The sequence below is a fragment of the Mus caroli genome, chromosome 13, assembly GCF_900094665.2.
Source record: "Mus caroli chromosome 13, CAROLI_EIJ_v1.1, whole genome shotgun sequence".
Classification (NCBI taxonomy): Eukaryota; Metazoa; Chordata; class Mammalia; order Rodentia; family Muridae; genus Mus; species Mus caroli.
The window spans coordinates 19,419,175-19,439,137 of NC_034582.1; the positions used below are offsets into that span (position 1 = coordinate 19,419,175).

The 19,963-nt window shown below is 42.3% G+C and overlaps 2 protein-coding genes across 4 annotated transcripts in view; one reads left to right on the top strand and one right to left on the bottom strand.

Moving 5' to 3' along the window:
* LOC110308115 overlaps positions 1–3,135 on the top strand; it is a 49,533-nt gene extending 46,398 nt beyond the window's left edge. The window contains exon 4 of the mRNA XM_021180470.2: positions 2,760–3,135. Within this exon, the coding sequence (XP_021036129.1) occupies positions 2,760–3,080 (321 nt within the window). The 3' untranslated portion in view covers positions 3,081–3,135. The remainder of the gene's footprint in view (positions 1–2,759) is intronic.
* LOC110308105 (histone H2B type 1) overlaps positions 1–19,963 on the bottom strand; it is a 46,576-nt gene that overhangs the window by 4,604 nt on the left and 22,009 nt on the right. Inside the window, exon 1 of one of the 3 annotated variants that reach the window (XM_029468397.1) lies at positions 7,639–7,932. In XM_029468397.1, coding sequence (XP_029324257.1) covers positions 7,639–7,920 — 282 coding nt within the window. In that variant the 5' untranslated portion in view covers positions 7,921–7,932. Of the gene's footprint in view, positions 1–7,303; positions 7,935–19,963 lie in introns of those variants that run through there. The other 2 variants (XM_021180459.2, XM_021180458.2) reach the window with 2 other exon arrangements.

Genomic DNA, 19,963 nt, shown 5'->3' on the forward strand with positions numbered 1-19,963 from the left:
CTCTCTCTCTCTCTCTCTCTCTCTCTCTCTCAAAGACAACAAGAAATGCAGTTAGCAGTTGTCTCTAGAGAGTAGCTGGAATTCCATAGACCAATGTACTCTTCCCGTTGTCAGAAAGGCTTTGCTACTCCATTTTCTGTGGTCATATTTGGACCTTACTGGCTTTTCCTTTTTTTGTATGGAAAATAGTAATGGTGCCACCCTTTTCTAACATGGCTCTTCCATTCTTGTTTTTATCACCAAATGCAATCCATCATATTTGGTGTGTTTTTCAGAAAATTCATGTTTATCTGTCATTATTTAGGCTTCCCATCAGTTGTGTTTGTACTGGGACAGGAGGTAGAGTGGAGAGTGAAGCTGAGAAGACCCTGTCCCCCCCCCCCGAACCCCCAGGATGAAAATTTAGCATATGGAAAAAAAGATTGTTATTTGTCACTCGGAGGAGAATGATTCTGTAAAGTCTGAAGATAGCCTCAAAAATTCATCACTTGGGAGATTGGGAATACCAGTGAGACTGAACTGTAGGAAACTGTAAACCAATAAATACGTAATGGTACAGCGAGAAAGCCCCTGCTGTTCAGATGATCCTGGAGCTATTTACGAGAGACAAAACCTCATTTCTTTGGATAGTCAGCTTTTTGCTCTGGGTGGCTTCCTTCCTTCCTTCAATGTATACTCCTTCAAAAACTATTCTGACTTTAAATGCAACTGTGTATCTCTGTTCAACTTTTTGTTCTTGAACAGAAAAATGTGGGATCTTTGGAAAAATCCACTTGTATTGACCTAGGTAGATAATTCATGTCAGGCATGATAATTCTGCTCATGAGAAAATGAAGGATTATGAAAATTCCTATAATCTTTCATGTTCGGGAGATTTACCATACAGAAGAAAAAACAACACGTCTTAATGATAGGAGCAGACATTAAAAGATCCATATACTCATAAGGTATATGAATGTGACAATTAAAGTAGGATGGCACCCTCATACCTTGCAAAGCAGAGTGGAAGGAGGGTTCAGTAAGGACTGTGCCTCCAGCGCTCTCCGGTCTAGCTTGAAAGATTTCAAAGCTGATTCAAGAGGAATATCTAGTTTTACACAGAGGTTATTGGCCTATGACCTTAAAAACATATCTCCATTTTTAAAGCCACAGACTTGATTTCATCTCTGTAAGGTTTCACATCTACCCCCGAGAGGACTGAAAGTTGTTTGCTATTTCTCTATAAAAAGCCGGTAAGAATAATTTAAAGACAAAAATAGTCATTTCCAAATTCTTGGGCATCTCTAATAGATCATTTTAAGGAATACAATTTCATTTCTACAAGCATGGAGTCCGCCCCCACGCCCCATCGGATCCCCATACACCAACAAAAGCTTATATAGCTCAGCCTATCCTCAAACTCACTATGTCCCTGAGAATTATCTATACCTGACCTTCCTGCTTCAACCATCCCATGCAGTGCTGGGATTACAGCAGTGCATTGCCACCAGCCCATTGTAGTCCCAAAGGTCAAACCCAGGGTTTTTATATGCATCAAGCACTTCACCCAGTAAATATTCACATGCAGTTTTAATGTTTCTCTATGAATATCCAGAAACTCAGAGTCTTTGAATTCTGTGGGGCTCTTCTAGACGAGTGATTCTAAAACATTGCTTTGGGTCATCCACTCATTCATAGAGCAGAAGAAACGGTTCTATTCCTTTCTAGAAGAGTAATGCAGATGTGGAAAACAATACAACATGAGTATTTACTGTATTAGCATTTTATGAAAGCATTTGGTGAGATATTAGTGTGCGACTCTTCATTAGTACATGAAACCACCAAATCCTTTGACTAAGAACTGTCAGTGTGAGGTGGGGTGCATGCATGATGTTTTGAGGTACATATAACTATGTTGTGCTAAGGATAATAGATTTTCTGTGTAATGTTTATTAACTAAAAACATACATGCAAGAAATCCTGAGATTCAGTGAAAGCATAGTAAACATAAAGAGCAGCCCCTTTCCCCCATCCCCATTCCCAGAGCTCTTGATGTCTATGTGTAATTCAAGCAGAAGACTCACATCTTTGGGATGAATATCCTTTACATCTTTTAATCTTTTACTACAGTCCTGTAACATTTTGAGGTTTTACTTCCCCTAGTCAGCCTGAATGCTAAAAAAAAAACAAAAAACAAACAAACAAACAAACAAAACCACAGTTCAGATTCTTAGGCATTCTAAGTCAATAAAAAGTCTCAGAACGGGAAATAGTAAATGTTCTTAAAATTGTACTTAAAACCTTAGACTCAGTGGTTCTAAACCTTCCTGATTCTGGGACCCTTTACTATAGCACCTCATGTGGTTACCCTCACCCATAAAGTTATTTCACTGCTGCTTAACTGTAATTTTGCTACTGTTATGAATTGTAATGTAAATATCTGAAATACTACCGGGGGGGTGGTGTCCCGGTTTATAGGTTCACGAGACTAATAACGTATTAATTTCTATTTGACCTGATAAAAGACAAATTTCTTTTTTCACAATACATAAATTGTCACTCTTGAGGGCAGTGTGTTGAAATTTCAACTCCTGGCTCTGCTTTTGTCTCAGGACCCACCTTGTCTCCTCAGCCTTTTCATAGGATAAACGCAAGAAGGGCGGGAATTGACCATGGTTCACGCCCCCTTCCCTTCAGGTTTTCAAACAGGTCCGCATTGGTATTATAAAAGCCAGGAAGGGCGCTTGTTACAGCCACTGGATAGTGAGCTCACTTCTTAGTCTGCTAACATGTCTGGACGCGGGAAAGGCGGCAAGGGTCTTGGTAAGGGCGGTGCTAAGCGCCACCGCAAAGTGCTGCGCGACAACATCCAGGGCATCACCAAGCCCGCCATCCGCCGCCTGGCCCGGCGCGGAGGAGTGAAGCGCATCTCCGGCCTCATCTACGAGGAGACTCGCGGTGTGCTGAAGGTGTTCCTGGAGAACGTGATCCGCGACGCCGTCACCTACACGGAGCACGCCAAGCGCAAGACCGTCACCGCCATGGACGTGGTCTACGCGCTCAAGCGCCAGGGCCGCACCCTCTACGGATTCGGCGGCTAAACCTAACCGTTTCTTTTTCCTCACCCATAAACCAAAGGCCCTTTTCAGGGCCACTACCTTCTCACTTAAAGGAGCTGAACTAAGTTTCGCTATTCTGCTTTGTCAAGAGTGGACACAATGACAGTTTGACAATACCATGCTGTGTCTTGCAGTCATAGAAAACAGGTACACTTAAGGTTTTAAGGACCTAAATCCTCAAGCGTTTTTGTTAATTATCTTGTATGTATTAGTGTTTCTGAGACAACTCAACTTAGTTCACCCTCTACTACGAAGCGACAGGGTGTTTACTAATTTGATTGCAACGTGCCTTAGGCTCTTGCCCTGCTGAGGTTACAGTTGTAACAGACTTGTGCGCTACGACTTTTTTTCTCAACAGAAAAGTCCAGCATGTACAAGGTGGCTTTCTACCATTTGTAACTCTAGTTCCAGGGATCTCACCTCGGGATGCCCGTATGCATGTGATGAGCATACAGGTACAAACTATAAGAAAAGACATTTAGGTTCTGGCCTGTAGTTATGATAGGGAGGTGGGGGAAGTGGGGTGTAGGGATTGCAGTGTGGTCAGATGCAGTAAAATTTTATGGCTGTTTACCTTGGTGTAATTTTTGGGGTGGTGGTGGTGAAGTTTGGGAGTGAAAAGTACTGCATTTCATAAGGAAAAAATATTCCATATATCTTGGCTTCCATATATCATGTCTTCAGGTGAAACCACCTAGGGTGATCTTAGGGGTTTTCTTCTACGCCAGAGATTCTATTCTCTTGACCAGGATTTTCTTTTTTTTTCTTTTCATAATGGACCTTTATTATATAAACTATGTGCATATATGTATATGTGCGTGTGCATGTTTCTATTAAAATTTTATGTGTACAAGTGTTTAATCTGCTCTTAGCAGGTGGTTTTCTGGAAGGGGGTGAAGGCATGGGAGGAATGAGGTGGGTGCTGGGACTGTAGCTCGATGCATAGTGTCTGTTTAGGCAGGTCTACCTGTCCATCTTCAGTATTGATAGCCTAAGAGCAGGCTTGTTGGCTTATTCTTTAATGTCAGATCTCAGGAGCTAGAGGGTTGAGGGTCAGTCAAGATCATCCTCTTTCCACGGCCCTTAAGGTATAGATGCTATCCTGTCTCAAAACCAAACCCTCTAATCAATCAAGTCCTTGGAAACCTGGGAACACTGAATTATGTTCAAGTTTTCTAACCTGGAGCTTTCTACAATTTCTTCCCCGCCCTCCTTTCATTCTTTTCACGTATTCTGTGTAATAGCCCTGGCCTGGAACTTGCTTTGTACACCAGGCTCACAGAGATCTTCCTACCTCTGCCTCCCACATACTGGGATTAAAATTTGTGGGCCACCACACCCAGCTTTCTCTAACTTCCTAATCTGTAAAATAAACACCAGAGTTTGACAAGTAAATCTATTCCTCAAGGAAAACTTCTTATGGTCCAGGACTTTATTAACTTTAGTCAGCATTATCAGTTCTTCCCAAAGAGTCACCAGAGAAGAAACATCAGTGTCTGCTAAGAACTTAAAATTTTTTTTATCTGTGTTGTTTATATAATTGTTACCCTTATATACATTTTAGGGATTAAACTCAGGCCACCAGGCACACAGGGCACGTGCTTTAGCTGTCCCTCCAGCCCTTCCCTCTGAGAATAAAAAAAAAAAAAAAGACCCAGACCTTGTAGTCAATAAAAACTTGGGTAAATATCTTCAGTATTTAGCTACCTGGGACTAGTTAACATATTTTACATATCAAAGCGGACCTGGTCTCCAGGTTCTCCCAGCTTCCCACAGTCCCTACCTGGCACACCCTGCCCCCAACCCTGAAATTTCTAGCCCAGGGGATGGGCTGCCCTTCCCCCAGAGGCTCTTCCTTATGTAATTCAGACATTTTGGTCTTTCTGCTTTTTCTATCCTCCCACGTTTCCCCTTCTCTTCTCTCCTGGTGTATACCCCTTCTCTCTTTCTTTCCTCCAACCTCTGCCTATGGTGACTTCCCTGGCCTTGGGGCCAGTGAAGTCTCCTGAGAGCAGCTTCCCAATAAACCTGCCTTTAATATAATCCAATCTGGCTTGAATCAGCTCATTTAGCTGGAGGAGAAGTAACTTATCAATCGATATGCCCTTCAACAAGCTCAACAGTCAATACTCACATCCACTTTGGAGTCCAGATTTTTTTTCCCTTTTGTCTTTCTATCTATTTTAAAGTAGAATCTTTGTAGGCCGGGCAGGCCTCAATAGGAAGCTTAGGTAGAGAAAATTTGCACAGAACAGAAACTGGAGGTGTCATGGGGAATTTCAATCAGTGGGAAAAGATTAAAAAACAAAACAATAACCAGAGAGGAACTGTATGAGGTTGGGCTGTTTTGTTTTGTTTTGTTTGTTTTTTGAGACAGGGTTTCTCTATGTAGCCCTGGCTGTCCTGGAACTCACTCTGTAGACCAGGCTGGCCTGGAACTCAGAAATCTGTCTGCCTCTGCCTGCTAAGTGCTGAGATTAAAGGTATGCACCACCACTGCCTGGCATGAGGTTGGGCTTTATGGAGAGGTAGTGAGTACTACTGTACTGCAATTCTGGTTTTAAGATCAGTGGGGACGGCAGAATGGCTCTGAGCACACTCAATCAGGAATGCTTTAATAATGAACAGCATAGCAGGCTTGGAGGTACACATGCCAGTGCACAGCAGACAATCAGGCTGAAGTCTATGAGGCCAGCTTGGTTTAGTGAATTTCATACTTTGTCCCAAGAAACAAACCAACCAACAAATCACAAACAAGAAAAGAGGAACACTACAAGGTGTAGAGATCTACACCTATAATTGCATGTTTAGAAGGGTGAAGCAGAGAGTTTTAGTTTGGGTTTCATAGTTGAATTACAGGGTAGCCAGGGCTACAGACAGAAATCTTGTTACAAAGAAAACAGCTAAATAAAACAAAGGGAAACAAAATATTACCATGAAGGTTTAACTCTTCACAAGGAAGTTTCAGTATTGTTTCTAAAGTCACTGTGAGTAAAGTTGACTTGTAATTAAAAAAAAAAAAAAAAACAGTTAAAAAACCCACATTGTGTGTGTGTGTGTGTGTGTGTTCTATTTGCTCTGGGATGTGTGTAGGTCAGAGGACCTGTTTTGTAGGTGCTAGGGGACATACTCAAGTGTTCATTTTTGGTGGCAAAAAACTTTACACAGTGAGTAGCCTCTTGGAGTGCAGTTGCAATTTTGTTACTTTAAAGTGGATAGTTTCTTTGTATTTACTTTGAAAGCTTAGGAAGGTTGTTGCATAAAGGTCCTTACCCAGCTTCAGAAGGGAGCCATGGAAGAGGCTGGATGGAGGCAAGACTGTAGCTCTGGAACTGGGCCTTTAGTTCCATCCCCAACACCTGTGTGATACTTCCAACATCCAGCACTTCCTGATACTTCTACTTCCTACTTTTTCTCTCTCACAAGACTGGGCCAGGGTCCCTCCCTGCTGGACCAATAGTTCAAACGCAGAAGCTGTAAACTCCAGAGCCTGGCAGATTAAAGAGATGGGAGTCCCCAGAGCCACATTTAACATTCCATAGCCTTAATTGCAAAGAAAGTGATGTGGCTAAATTCTAGGAACTGATTTTTTTTTTTTTTCAGGTCTCTTTACAAAAACGAGTCAGGAGAGGGTTTTGGGAATTTTCTTGGTGTTAAAAAAGCCTACCCGGCAGTAAAGGAAAGGGAAGGAAATTAAATGTTTGGAGGTTTTACAAACCACTTCACCATTTCCTGTAATTAAAAAGTAAACAAAGCAAACGTTTTAAAAAACGGAGATCTTGTTGCTTCTCCTACAACTTAGTTCATATGCAAAAGCCTAAAAACCCAAAAGCTCTAGGTCTTTGGAAGTGAGGACCATTAAAGAACTAGAAGCGGTAGACACGCGAGCAGGCCCTTCATGCTGAGACTTTCGCTTTCAGGGAGCTGAACAGATCTCTCTCAATTCAGGGCGGCGCCGCATAAAATGGCGACCTGAACGTTACTGAAAACCAGTTTAACAAGCACCGAGCGGACAACCCTGCGTTTTGATCTAAATTAGGAGACGCTGCTAAATTAAGTTTTATGTAGCTTAGCTAAACCAGGCAGTAAATCCAGGGTTCCACTCTGCCTTCCTGTGCCAATGTTAATTCCCCAGAAAGACTTAGAACAAAAGACCGGATGTATGCGCCACCGATCTGGACGCTCGGAGATGCCAGTGCGAAACGTTCGGGGTTCTTTATTCAGAACAGAAATGTAGCCTCTCTTCTCTGAAGTAGACAATTTGGCAGTTTTATCTTAAATACTTGAAGAGCCTGAATAGACTAGAGGAACTTTGTCCCAGTAAATAAAGAACCATATAAAGGTGGTATTGCGGGTACTAAGAACAAGCGCATAGCTCTCAATTTTGAACTGTTGGGTGGCTCTGAAAAGAGCCTTTGGGTTTGGAGTGAGTTATGCGAACTCACTTGGAGCTGGTGTACTTGGTGACGGCCTTGGTGCCCTCGGACACTGCGTGCTTGGCCAGCTCCCCGGGCAGCAGCAGGCGCACGGCCGTCTGGATCTCCCGGGACGTGATGGTCGAGCGCTTGTTGTAATGCGCCAGGCGGGACGCCTCGCCTGCGATGCGCTCGAAGATGTCGTTCACGAACGAGTTCATGATGCCCATGGCCTTGGAGGAGATGCCGGTGTCGGGGTGCACTTGCTTCAGCACCTTGTACACGTACACCGAGTAGCTCTCCTTGCGGCTGCGCTTGCGCTTCTTGCCGTCCTTCTTCTGGGCCTTGGTCACGGCCTTCTTGGAGCCCTTCTTCGGGGCGGGAGCGGACTTGGCGGGCTCAGGCATTTTCAGATCTCTTTCTCAGGAAGAAAAAGAAAGTGTGCTCTTGTGCACCGTTTCCTTATTTGTAGGCAGTCTTATGCAAATTAAGGCTTACTTTCACTCTGTTTGATTGGTTAGAGGTTACAAAGGAAGGTCCCATTGGTCAAGCACTAATCTTGTATAATAATTTTCAAGAGACTGTGCTTCTTAACACTCCTTAATCAAATTGGTTTCTTTCTAAACGTTTTAGATTAAATTGTATTTCTTTTTTAATACAGAAGTTGCTCTATTTTGAAATTCCAGAAGTTAAAGCTTGGGCTCAATTTAATACCAAATATTCTGAAACCATCGAAACGTTCCTGGAAAAACTGTATTTTAAAACTTCGAACTTTCGGTTCAGTAAAGGAAAAACAGAAAAGATCCAGTCGACCTCCAAGCTTCCCGGAGTCCCCAAGGCAGTGCAATTTAGTCTACAGAAAGGAAATCATAGAGTGAAAGTAAACGGTTGGGAGTAAATCTTACAGATGTCAACAGTTAGAGAGACACAGGGATAAGACGTCTTGTTTGAAAAGAATAAAGAGAACAGTTTAGTCGAATTGGAAGATCAGATCGTCCATTAGGCGAAGGTGAAGCATTAAGATTAGCATATGAAAGAAGCTAGATTTCTGAAGAAGGTTGGGAATCCTTTACCACAGCCTCGGGGCAACAGCAGGAAAGTTTTAAAAAAAAAAAAAAAAAAAAAAAAAAAAAAAAAAAAAAGCCCGCGAAATGCCAAAGAAAAAGGCGGCCTTTCCGTTAGGCGGCTTTCTGGGAAACTTCATTAGCTCTCTTGGCCACTACCCTCTTGGATGCGGTTCCTTTATTATTTGTCCCTGGTTATTTTCAACCACGTGGTCCTGGTGCAATCCTTTTCCCTGACAGGTCTGGAATTTGGTGACATCTGCTTAGCCGGCCCGACAACATTTTGCATGGTACTGTGGGGTATTCTGTTTCTGACCTTCAAGGCTATCCTAAAAGTCTGATTTAAAAGTATGATCTCCCTGTCTGTCTCTTCCTCCCTCCCTCCCGACCCCCCCCACCCCCCACACACACACCCCGGTCTAGTTTCTCAGGTTTTAGCACAGCTCCTGTATTGGTTGTCTTTCAAACTCTAATAAAACTGGCATTGGTCGTCTGAATCTGTTTTTAAGTTCTTGTATTAATGAGACTAAACCCAAAAAGGGAATACCAGTTTCTTTGGTAAACATCAGAAGTAAAATTTTAATTTAGTGGAAGTATCAAAAGAAAAATCTCGCCATTGGTATTTGTAAGTTTAGTGCCTTTATTTCGACACCCTGCACTCTTTCCTATACCTATTCCCAGGCTGGTCCAGAACTCACTGGGCCATTGAGGCTGACCTTGATAGGATGACAATACTGCTTCAGCCACTCAGATTCTTAGCTTGTGGATATGAGCTAGCATGCAGAGTTGACCTAGCTCTGATTTAAAACATTTTAATTTTAATTATTTTATTTAATTATATTTATATAACACACATGTATAATATTTAATTATATAATATAAATATATTTAATAGTATAAGTAAATAATATTTCAGTTTAATTACTGCTAAAGACTTAAATTCCTTCACCTTTATATCTAGCTTTAAAAATCAATGAGGCAGCTGGGCAGTGGTGGTGCACGCCTTTAATCCCAGCACTTGGGAGGCAGAGACAGGTGGATTTCTGAGTTCAAGGCCAGCCTGGTCTACAAAGTGAGTTCCAGGACAGCCAGGGCTATACAAAGAAACCCTGACTCAAAAAACAAAAAACAGAACAAAACAAAAACAAAAAACAAAAATAAATGAGGCTTACAGAAAGGTAATGAAGACAATGCAATGATTTACAAAATTTAAATACTAAGAGCTACCTCCCAGTGCTCACAATTTTTTATCCCTGATTGAAGATACCAGTAGTTATTTGTTTTCTATAAAGTTTAATGTAGCCCATGTGACCTTAAACTCACTCTGTGGCCAAGAAGTTCAAGGGTGATCTTGAACTTCTAAGCATTTTGCCACCATCTCAAGTGCTGGAATTGTAAGCATGAGCTCTCTGTGCATATTTGTAGAATCTTAAATACAAATTTTTATGCATGTGTCTATGGTGTGTATTTGTGTCCTGGCATGCCTCTGGAGATCTAAGGACAATTTTGGTGCCTGTTTGAGTTTGTGTGTGTGTATGTGTGTGTGTGTGCGCGCGTGCGTGCGTGTGCGCACACGTGTGTTCATTGCTGTGTATATCAAGATAGTTGGTTCTTGAATTCCCATGGAATATTCTTGTTCTTGACTTTCATCTCCAAGTAGGAACACTGGAATTACAGATGGATTTCGTTGTCCTGGGTGGGTATGGATTCTCGGGAATCAAACTCAGGCCCTTATGCTTACATGGCAAGTACTTTACTCAGTTAGTCATTGTGCCAAGACTCATCTGTAAGTTTTTAAAAATCAAAACTAAAGTCATTTATGCAAATTAAATTTATGTGGAGCATATTAGAATTATAAAATAAATCCTGGTAACAAATACCATAGTTTAAAAGCTATGGTATGAAAACTGGGCATGCATTAATAGCTCGGTTATAGAGGGATGGCCTAGCATACTCACCGCTGTGAGATCAGTGTGTTTTGGCAATCCTGTATTATTGCATGTCTTTGGCTTCCTATCCACACCCTTCCTATCCACATCCTTGCTACCCACACAGCTGGATGCTAGGAGCCAAACTCTGGTCATTTTAAAGAGAATAACCTGCTTTTAACTGCTAAGTCATTTCTCTAGATCTTTTTGCTATGGACTTTCTTGGATATTTTCTGGTAGAGATAAAACACATTCATCTAGGGTCTGTGTAAAGAACATCTAATTTAATTAATTCTAAGAATCCCTAATTAGCTTTCCTAGCAGTCAATTCTTAGTTTTCCTATAGCAACATACATGTCCTTCTGCTGTGATCACGTGTCCCTTTTTGAGAGCAAGTGGTTGAGTATCACTTAATTTTTATCTGCAAAGAAGTACCAGGTTGAGTCCAGACAACTATTTGAGTCCAGGAATTGGAAGTCAGCATGACAAAGTAGAGAGACACCGTCTTAAATAAGACAAAGTTAGAGTAGGGGAAGGGGGAGGATGAGGAGAGGGAAGAGGCTTGTGAAGTAACTAAGGGGTGGTCATAGAGCACACATATGTGGATAACTCAGTCAGCCACAGTATGTCATCAGTGCTAATGAGGAGCTGTGGTTAGGGATAGGATGTCTACTTGGCTTGCACAAGCCTGGTATGCCCATAGCAGGATCCAGAGATATTTCACACAGTCACCTTGCCCTACAGTTCCACCACTCCCTTGGTAGAAACCCTTGAGGAAGTTATCAAAAGCACATGAGATCCCCCCCCCCCCCGCCCCACTTTGGGAGGAGTGTTGGTTATACTTCCCAGGCTAGTCAGGAACTGGTGGGGCCATGCAGCCTGTCTAGACATCAGGGACTACAAGTGTACACCACCATACTATGGTGGATTCTTTGATATTCCAGACCTTTTGCCTTGCTAGGCATTGTCTAGAAGACCCTCTATAACTTTTGCGTTGATTTATATCATTTCCTGACCCCTACACCAAACAAACAATATTTGACAATATTTGCCCCTTTTTGCCTGTGTTTCAGTTAATGTCTAATTAAATCTATTGGACTTTTCAACATTGACATTCTAGAGCTTTCTTTTCTCCCTTTTGTATGTATATTATCTGTGCATAATTAAGGATCATTAGTAATTGCATAGCATTTGCTCATTTAATAAATACTAAATATAACCAAACCAACCAACCAACCAAATCCCCCAAAACAAACAAACAAAAAAACAAACAAAAACAAAACAATCATAAGTGCTGGAGAAAAAATGAAAATAGGATAGTTTGTGAATTCATGTTCAGACAGACTAGAGGTGTATACGTGACTTAGGCATGGGTAAGCTGTTGCAAAAATAATGTGCAAGCCGGGTGTGGTGGCTCACGCCTTTAATCCCAGCACTCGGGAGGCAGAGGCAGGAGGATTTCTGAGCTCGAGTCCAGCCTGGTAAAAAAAAAAAAAAAAAAAAAAAAAAAAAACAACACAAACGTGCAAAATGTCACGTAAAAGTTTTATGTTGATTGTTCTTTCTTTCTTTCCTTTTAAGAAGGTGGTGTTTTGTTTTGTTTTGTTTGTTTTTTGAGACAGGGTTTCTCTGTGTAGCCCTGGCTGTCCTGGAACTCACTCTGTAGACCAGGCTGGCCTTGAACTCAGAAATCTGCCTGCCTCTGCCTCCCAAGTGCTGGGATTAAAGGCGTGCGCCACCACTGCCCAGCTCTTTTTTATAAATATACTATCAGTATATTTCCTTTGCTAGCCTGGAACCTGCTAGGTAGTCCAGATTGGTCTTGAACTCCAGCAGTCCTTGAGTGCTGAGATGGCACATATGCATTTTCAGGTACTGTTACTGTGCACGAGAAAAATTGTCTATTGTGTTTTCTGTCAAAGGTGGCTAGCCTTTTAAAGGCCTATATTCCCCAAGTCTCCCAACCACTTAAGACTCTTAATCTCCTCCACCTGGTAAATCTTTTGTTTATACAAAGGCTCTGCGTCATTCCTGGCACTTGCTGACTGAGAGTGGCCATCTCTTTCTGTTTTCCTTCATTTCCTTTGTCCTAATTATGATTTTTTGCCAATCATGTCAGGTCACTGGGATGATACATAATCACCACCTATGTTAGAATAAAAACTCATTGAGCTTCCTGTCCTGGGTGTGCTAAAGCTCCCCTGGCTTCGGTCCTGACATCTGCTTTTACAAGGTTACTTTGGTTTGGTATTTCTTTGTGGGACCCTGAGAATGTTCTTTTCCCAGAGCTGTAGCCCTGCAGTAACAGATACCCAAGTACTTTTGAGAAACAAGTCTGATGTAGTTGAAAAGCTAAGTATCTAGATGCAACTTTGGAGTGTGTATTGGCTTTAAAATTTATAGAATCTCTGTACAGATCAACTATTTCTCATACTAATTTACTGTTAAATTGAGATGAGGTCTATATCTAAATTACACATCAACTCTCAAGAATTTGCTGCTAAAAAAGGAAACAAATGATTTTATCAGTAATTTTTATGTTAATTCCAGCTAAACTCACATCATTTTAGCTACATTTGGTTAAGTAAACAACACTAACTGTAATCACCTGTTGCTATGTCGTCCTTTGGCAAAGCTCTCGTTAAGGGTCAATTCAAGGACAACCTGCGATTCAGTAATGCTCTCCTTGATATTCAGGTGTCTCCGGGGAAAGACAGGCAATTGGATAGCAAGAAGGAAAGTGCCTCTAGGTGTGCATTTTGAGAGATCTCTAAGCACTTATTACCTCTAAAGCCCCAGGAAAGGCCTACAACTCAGAGCAATCCCACCCTGCCCTTTAAATATACTGAACCATAAAATATAGTTGTTCTCTGTTCTCCCTAAAAGGAACCTAGAGACTCCAAGTGAAGCTTTGCCCCGGGGATTCTTGTCTTCTCGTCCAGGAACTCTGAGGATTAGCTTTTGCTGAACTGGACATTGGCATGCACTCAGGAGGTGGCACTGATTGTGAGGTGTGACTGACACCTAGAGTTGGAACCTGAAGGACACGCGACAAGTTATAGGCGCAGAGCAGTTTTGGGGTGAATCGAGAAGCAAGCTTTGGGAACATACTCCAGTAAGGACCCGAGAACATGGGAAATTCAAAAAGTGTAAGGAAACATTATTTGTCTTTGTTAAATACTATGTTGAAACTAAGAGGCATGAAAGAAACTAAGGAGGATTTAGAAAAATGCTTAAGATATTCTGGTTAACTCTAATCCTCGGTTCCCTGGAATAAGGAACCTCATGTCCTGAGATATCCAGATAGGGCAAATGACTCCACAAAAAGCATGAACTGGAGTGATTGACTAGATTTTACAGGAGACATTATTTTTATGGAGTTGAATTTATTCTCCACGAATTTAGTTATTGAATGCTTCCCAGGGTAGGGACTTGTTCAACTCTTAATTCTACCATCTCTCTCTCTCTGTCTGTCTCTCTCTCTCTCTCTGTCCCTTTCTCTCTCTCTCTGTCTCTCCACACACACACAGACACACACACACATATGAGAAAGACTCCTTCTTTGGGGAAGTATTGGGACCAAAAAGCTAAAGAAACATAGGCCCAATATTACTATTAATAGGAAACATTTTTAAAGAAGGATTTGATCCAAGCTGTTGCATTGATAATTAGTGACAGATGGTAGCTAGCTGCTTGACCTTTACAATTGGCCAATGGGGGCCCCACAGGAGTTGGCACACTGGGGCAAGTTTATCAGGCTACTCAAGTGCTTAACTGGCCTCGAAGGATCATGCAAACCTTATGTGATAAAAAAAAAAAAATCACCACTTCATTTTCGGAAAAGAGATTTATTGTCCCTAATGAGAATAACTTCAAGATGTAGTGCTCAAGTCATGAAGATTAATTTGGGGTATATTCCAGAGAAAGGGTTAGGAAAAAGTCAACAAGGTGTTGTTTAACCAGTTCTACAGGAAGAAAGAGATGTCCATTAGGGGAATGACTGCCTGGTGCTGAAGAAGTATTAAAAAAGTATAGCAAAGTAAAAACAAAATTCGAGGCTTTTGGGCCCAGGCTTGGGAGTGTAGCCTTTGTGGCTTAGTGCTCCAGGTATTGGTCATAAAACAGATAGCGACATTCCTCCACCTACCCGCTTCCTGGGTTCAATTCAAAGAATGGCACCCTGACCATTACTGGAACCTGCAATGCAAATGTGCTATCTTTAGGGGCTCTTAGATTGTTAGGGGCTCTTAGAAACTGTCTTGAGAGATAACCTGACACTTGTGACTTTATACTTCCTTGTGACTCTTAACTGGTATTTTTGGTATTTTCCAACAACGCCCTCCCCACCTCCATGAATTGTGGTTTCTTCCTTTAAATACCCCCTTACTCAGCTACTCAGGGCGCCATGGTCCTCTGCCCCTGCGTGGTGTATGACCATGGGCCCGAGACCGCTCTCGAATAAAAATCCTCTTGCAGTTGCAGCAAGATCGTTTCTTGTGGGTGATTTTGGGGTGTCGTCGCCTCTCCTGAGTCAGAACGTGAGGGAGTCCTCACGTTGTGGGTCTTTCATTGCCAAGAATAGAGAACAACAGGAAGGAAAAGCCTGGCCGGTTTAGTTAGGAAGACAGTGGTGGGAGGAGGAATGGGGTCAGAACAGCCTGGAGGCTGATGTGCTGCAGGCTCTTTGGGTTAATCAGGAACCAGATGTCCTTTCCTGAGGTGGTGGCCGCTCAGGAGTAAGGGAGGAAGTGGCTTTTCTGGCAAAAAGAAACCACCAAAGGAGATTCTGAGAAATGCAGTTTTCTCAGTAACAGTTCTGTTTACCTGGTCAAAGTCCTGCCCAGGCTAGGCCTAGGCTGTTGTTTTAGGACATCAGTAGCAACTGCTCCATTTTTAGAGCTTGCTACAGACCTAAACATCAGGAGCCTGTGGGATTTTGCTACAAGGGATGAGAAGTAGCTGTATGCTATGTCATTGTGGCTCTGTGTTTCATCTGCTTTTCCCCAAGCTATTATACATTATAGGGATGTCCTATTACTAGCCACACCCGAACAGGCTTATCTCACATCTGCGTCTTCCTGTTTACACCATTGCCATGAAGGATAGCTTACCAACTGCTCCTGAAAATGTTCAACTCCTTATAATTTCTTAGGTACTACAATGGAGTACCACATTATTAAACCACAAAATTGAAGTTCAGTTTACTCAATTACAAACTGAAATGATTTGCAAAAGGTTTTGGGAGACATGCATAGACCTTATTTAAAGTGAAATGCTAAACAACTGATATCATTGTTTGATATTTTAAAGGAAATCCTAGGTACTTATCGCCTAAAGAGTTATTCTAGCACTGAATAACTATGTTCTGTCTAATAAGTTAATTCTATCTCTTTTTTATAACTTCTTGGATTTGCCCTAAAATAACCTTTTTTATTCCTTTCAAAGATTCTGTAAGAATATTTATCAATAGTAGCTCTAATGGACAAGGGTAGTATAGCAGTTTCCTCTAGGATTGAATCCCTTAGAGAATCTCCTTACACTGGAAGTTAAAAAACTCAGAATATAACTTTCTGGAAGTCCCTGAAACTAAGCAGATTCACCAGGCCCCTTCTCAAGAGTAAAGAAACCAAGCTGCAAAAGCTGAAAGGAGAAGCAGAAAGCAGCTGAGATGCCTGGAAGAGGTTTAGACCAACTGGATGACTCGGGACAGTCTCTACCTTGTTGAGCTACCTTGGGCTATGTGCTCCAGGATACCCAGCTTTGGAAAGATGTCACCTAGGCTGGGATGGGCCTTTGGTGATGCAGTTGTCTTTTGAGTTTTCAAATTTCTGCTCCTGTAGGTCACCTTTCATGCCCACTCCTGTACTTCCTAATGACACACACATATAGAGTTGATTTATGTTCAAAATATCCCCCAAACTGCAGTTTTAGTCTATTGGAAAAACCCTGAAACAGGGAAGAGGAATGCATTGAATAAAGTGTTAGCATTTGGGAAAAGATTTACTTGTGGTTTTTTTTGGGGGGTAAACTGCTGGCCATTGTCCACTGAAGGCAAATTGGAACCAAGATTCACAAGTGTGACCGGTTTGAGGTCTCCTAAATGGAGCTCTTTTATATTAGCTCACAGACAGGCTAAATGTGTGTCCTTTGGCAGAGACAATTTGGAATTCATGGTAGCTGTGGACCCAAAGTAATAGAATGGGCCAGATCCAGCTACCCAGAGGCATCTTCAGGTTTCAGGTTAACCAGTGTACTTGGAAGATAGGAAGGGTGTCCCCATTCTTGTACTTCCCAGAGTCCAGAGCCAAGGGGCCCATGGATGCTTCCCTGAGCCTTTGCCTGAGAGGGTATTGATAGCCTGTGGATAGTTCCTGGAATTCTTGGTCAAGAGATTCTTGTGGGGTTCTAGAAAGCTTCTGGAACCTTCAACTAAGCACTCTGAAGATTAGGTTGGGGACCCTGAGAGGCCTAAGCAGGGTGTGTCTCTGTTAGGACCCGTGAGTAATCTTGTCCTGCTAGTTTGGCGGTGTTGGATTCTTGGTCTAGTGAAATGGAGAAAGGACTCCCATCTGGCTGTCAAACTGTCATAATGAAACAGAGGGAAGAGAGAAGAGAAGGATGGAGATGGAGAGTGGAAGAAACCACTGCTTGAGAGAGATAGATAGCCCTGTCTGGCCTGCTTGTGACTTGGAGCTGTCAAGTGGGTGAGGGCAGGTTGTAGAGGCTGAGGTTGCTAGTAGACCTAGGATGCCCTTCCTAGGTTTTGGCATAAAATGCTTGATTTCTGAGGCCACATAAAGACATAGAGGGCTAAGAGACTGACCTTCAACAGATAAGGACTGTGTTTGTTAGTGCACACAGGATGGGGTGGTGGTGTGGGGGTGGAGAGCAGCCTCCTTAGGTCTGCTGTTGGGAGCTATTAAGACAACTCTTGATCTCTGAATTGGGCCTCTCCCCCCGAGAAGAAAAGGGGGTCAAAAGCGGGCCACCGACCTACCGATTCCGAGAATGTTCCAGCCCTACCGATTCCAAGAATGTTCCAGTCCTAAGCCATTGCCGATGTCCTGACCACACCCTGATACCAAGTTCCTGCTTCCCCATGTAGCTGCCAAAAGAAAGAATTTCTATTGCCCCCCCCTCCCATAAGTACTTCTCCTTTTGCTTGTATTGCTTTGATACATTCCAGAACGGTTTCCGTGTCGTTATTCGTACAAGGCCCTCGTCTCTCTCTACCCCCCATTTGGTTCTTAGGAGGAGGTCCCTTCGTGACCCTCGAATAACTGGACCTGCTGGACGGGTCAGTCTGCCGAGGGAAAAACCTGGCTTCCACACTTACAGGGGCATGGTGAGGAACTTGAAAATTGTTGCAACCATAGGGGGTTACATGTCTCTCCTGCAGTCTCTCTTTCTTCAAATTCCTTATCCAAGACAAGGTGGACTATTCTTTCTGTGCCAACGGATTAAAGCTGGACGAGGTCATTTGTAATCTCATGTGATCACCCTGGAGCAAATTAAAACTCATCTTGAAGGTGTATGATCATAACAGTAGTTTGGGCCTACATTACATAAAGAGTTATTCTATACTCTTACTAAAAAGGTCAGTCTGTCTCAGTGCCTTGTGTTTCTAATCAGAAGCCTTTCAAAGGGAAACCAGGAAAGGGTGGGGCTTCTAGAACCCCAGGAGTTGGCAGGTGAAGTTCAATGCTGCTTGTTCTGCTTAGAATGAATATACCTACCCAGTGCGCAACCTCCCTAAGCACATAGAGATTAATAAGAAAAAACTTGTAATGATTGCTCATGACTTCTCTGAACAGAAATCCTTGACGTCTTATATAGGTTTATGGCTCTAGGTTACACTTTGATCAATTACCATGTTTCTCCATGCTTGGGAGTAAAATCCCAAGGTTTAGTCTTTGGACACATAGGGACCTTCACAGTATAAAACGTTGTTACAGTTTTCTAGAGACAGAGTAGGGTAGCCTTTCCCACACAGCTGCCAACCAGGGTTGTCCTGCCTGCCTGGCAGATGATCTTTCTGATAAGAGGGGCAAGGCTTGATTAGCACCTGTCAGCCAGGGTTGCCCTCTCCAAACTGTCTGGCAGAGAGGCCTGCTCTGTAGAAAAATTTTACTTTTGCGCAACTTAATGTTTTCTAAGCAAGTTTATTGGTAAATCTGTAACATCAGTGTCTTCTGTTTCCCTTCCCAGATACGCTGTTTCGTTCCCCATACTTCCCACCAAGAGTGGAAATGGTGCTAAGGTATCCCATGCAGGAAAGCGTAACAGAATATCGCCTGGCAGAACAGTAGATCAAAGAACATTTTAGCTGGAAGCCAGGCTAGTCTCATAGAGATACTCAAGGCGGGAACATACAGGCTTAGACAGAGAGGAGGTGAGATTCCAAGGGCCTGCATGAAGAAGAATTTTTAACTAAAATTGAGTAAGAAGCACTTTGTAAATTAATCTGTAAGACAGGTCAGGTTATTATTTGCAAGGGAAAGAATAAGAATTTAGTCTGTGTTTGGGTCAGGAAACAAAGCAAAATGTCCATTTAAATCGGAAACTCCAGAAAATACAAACAAAACCCAGAAAAACAACAACAAAAACCACAAACAAACAAACAAACAAACAAACAAAACAAAACCATTTTAAGACATTTAGGATGTCTTTACTTGCTGTTGTTTTTCAGGGTCACCTCACATCATGGTCAGTATTGTCAGGTGGAGCAAGTAATATCTCATTAAAAACATGCTAGGCCTAATGTGTATAAATGACTATGAAACACACTTGGTATTGTGTTAGTGTAGTGCAGAGTTAGTGGAAATGATCAGTGATTTATAGTGATGTATGTTGTTCATGCACAGACTGCAGAGTTCCCGATCCAATCGGAATTGCTTGTTTCCTGGTGAAGTCCCCATTGCCTGCTGATGCAGTGCAGTGTCTTACTAGACCACAAGATGCTAGTTTGAATAGTACATCGGAGCAGGTCCTTGTGCTACGTATGCTTTAATTCCAGCTCTTTAGGAGGTAGTGGCAGAAGGATGAGGGCTTCAAGGCTGTTTTGGCTACATAGCGAGTTCTAGGCCAGCATGGGCTACGGGAGACACCATCTCAAAATGAAAGCAAACCCAAAGGTCAACCAAGCATCCAATCAAAACAATTGGCTAGAGTGCGTGCAAGCAAGACTGTTCTGATAAAGTTTGCCCTGTGAAATCTACCCCCACATTCACAATTTTTTTTTTCACTAAGTAAAACTTAAATATCACATTGACTTAAAGATGCATTCCAAGGTTTTCCTTTATGGGTGTGAACTCAGAGAAGGAAGGTTTATGTTTGCCTTTGCCTTTTAAAAATGTATCAGATCTGGAGTATGTATATGTTGTGTATTAAAATAAGGGACCTAAGCCGGGCGTGGTGTCGCTCGCCTTTAATCCCAGCACTCGGGAGGCAGAGGCAGG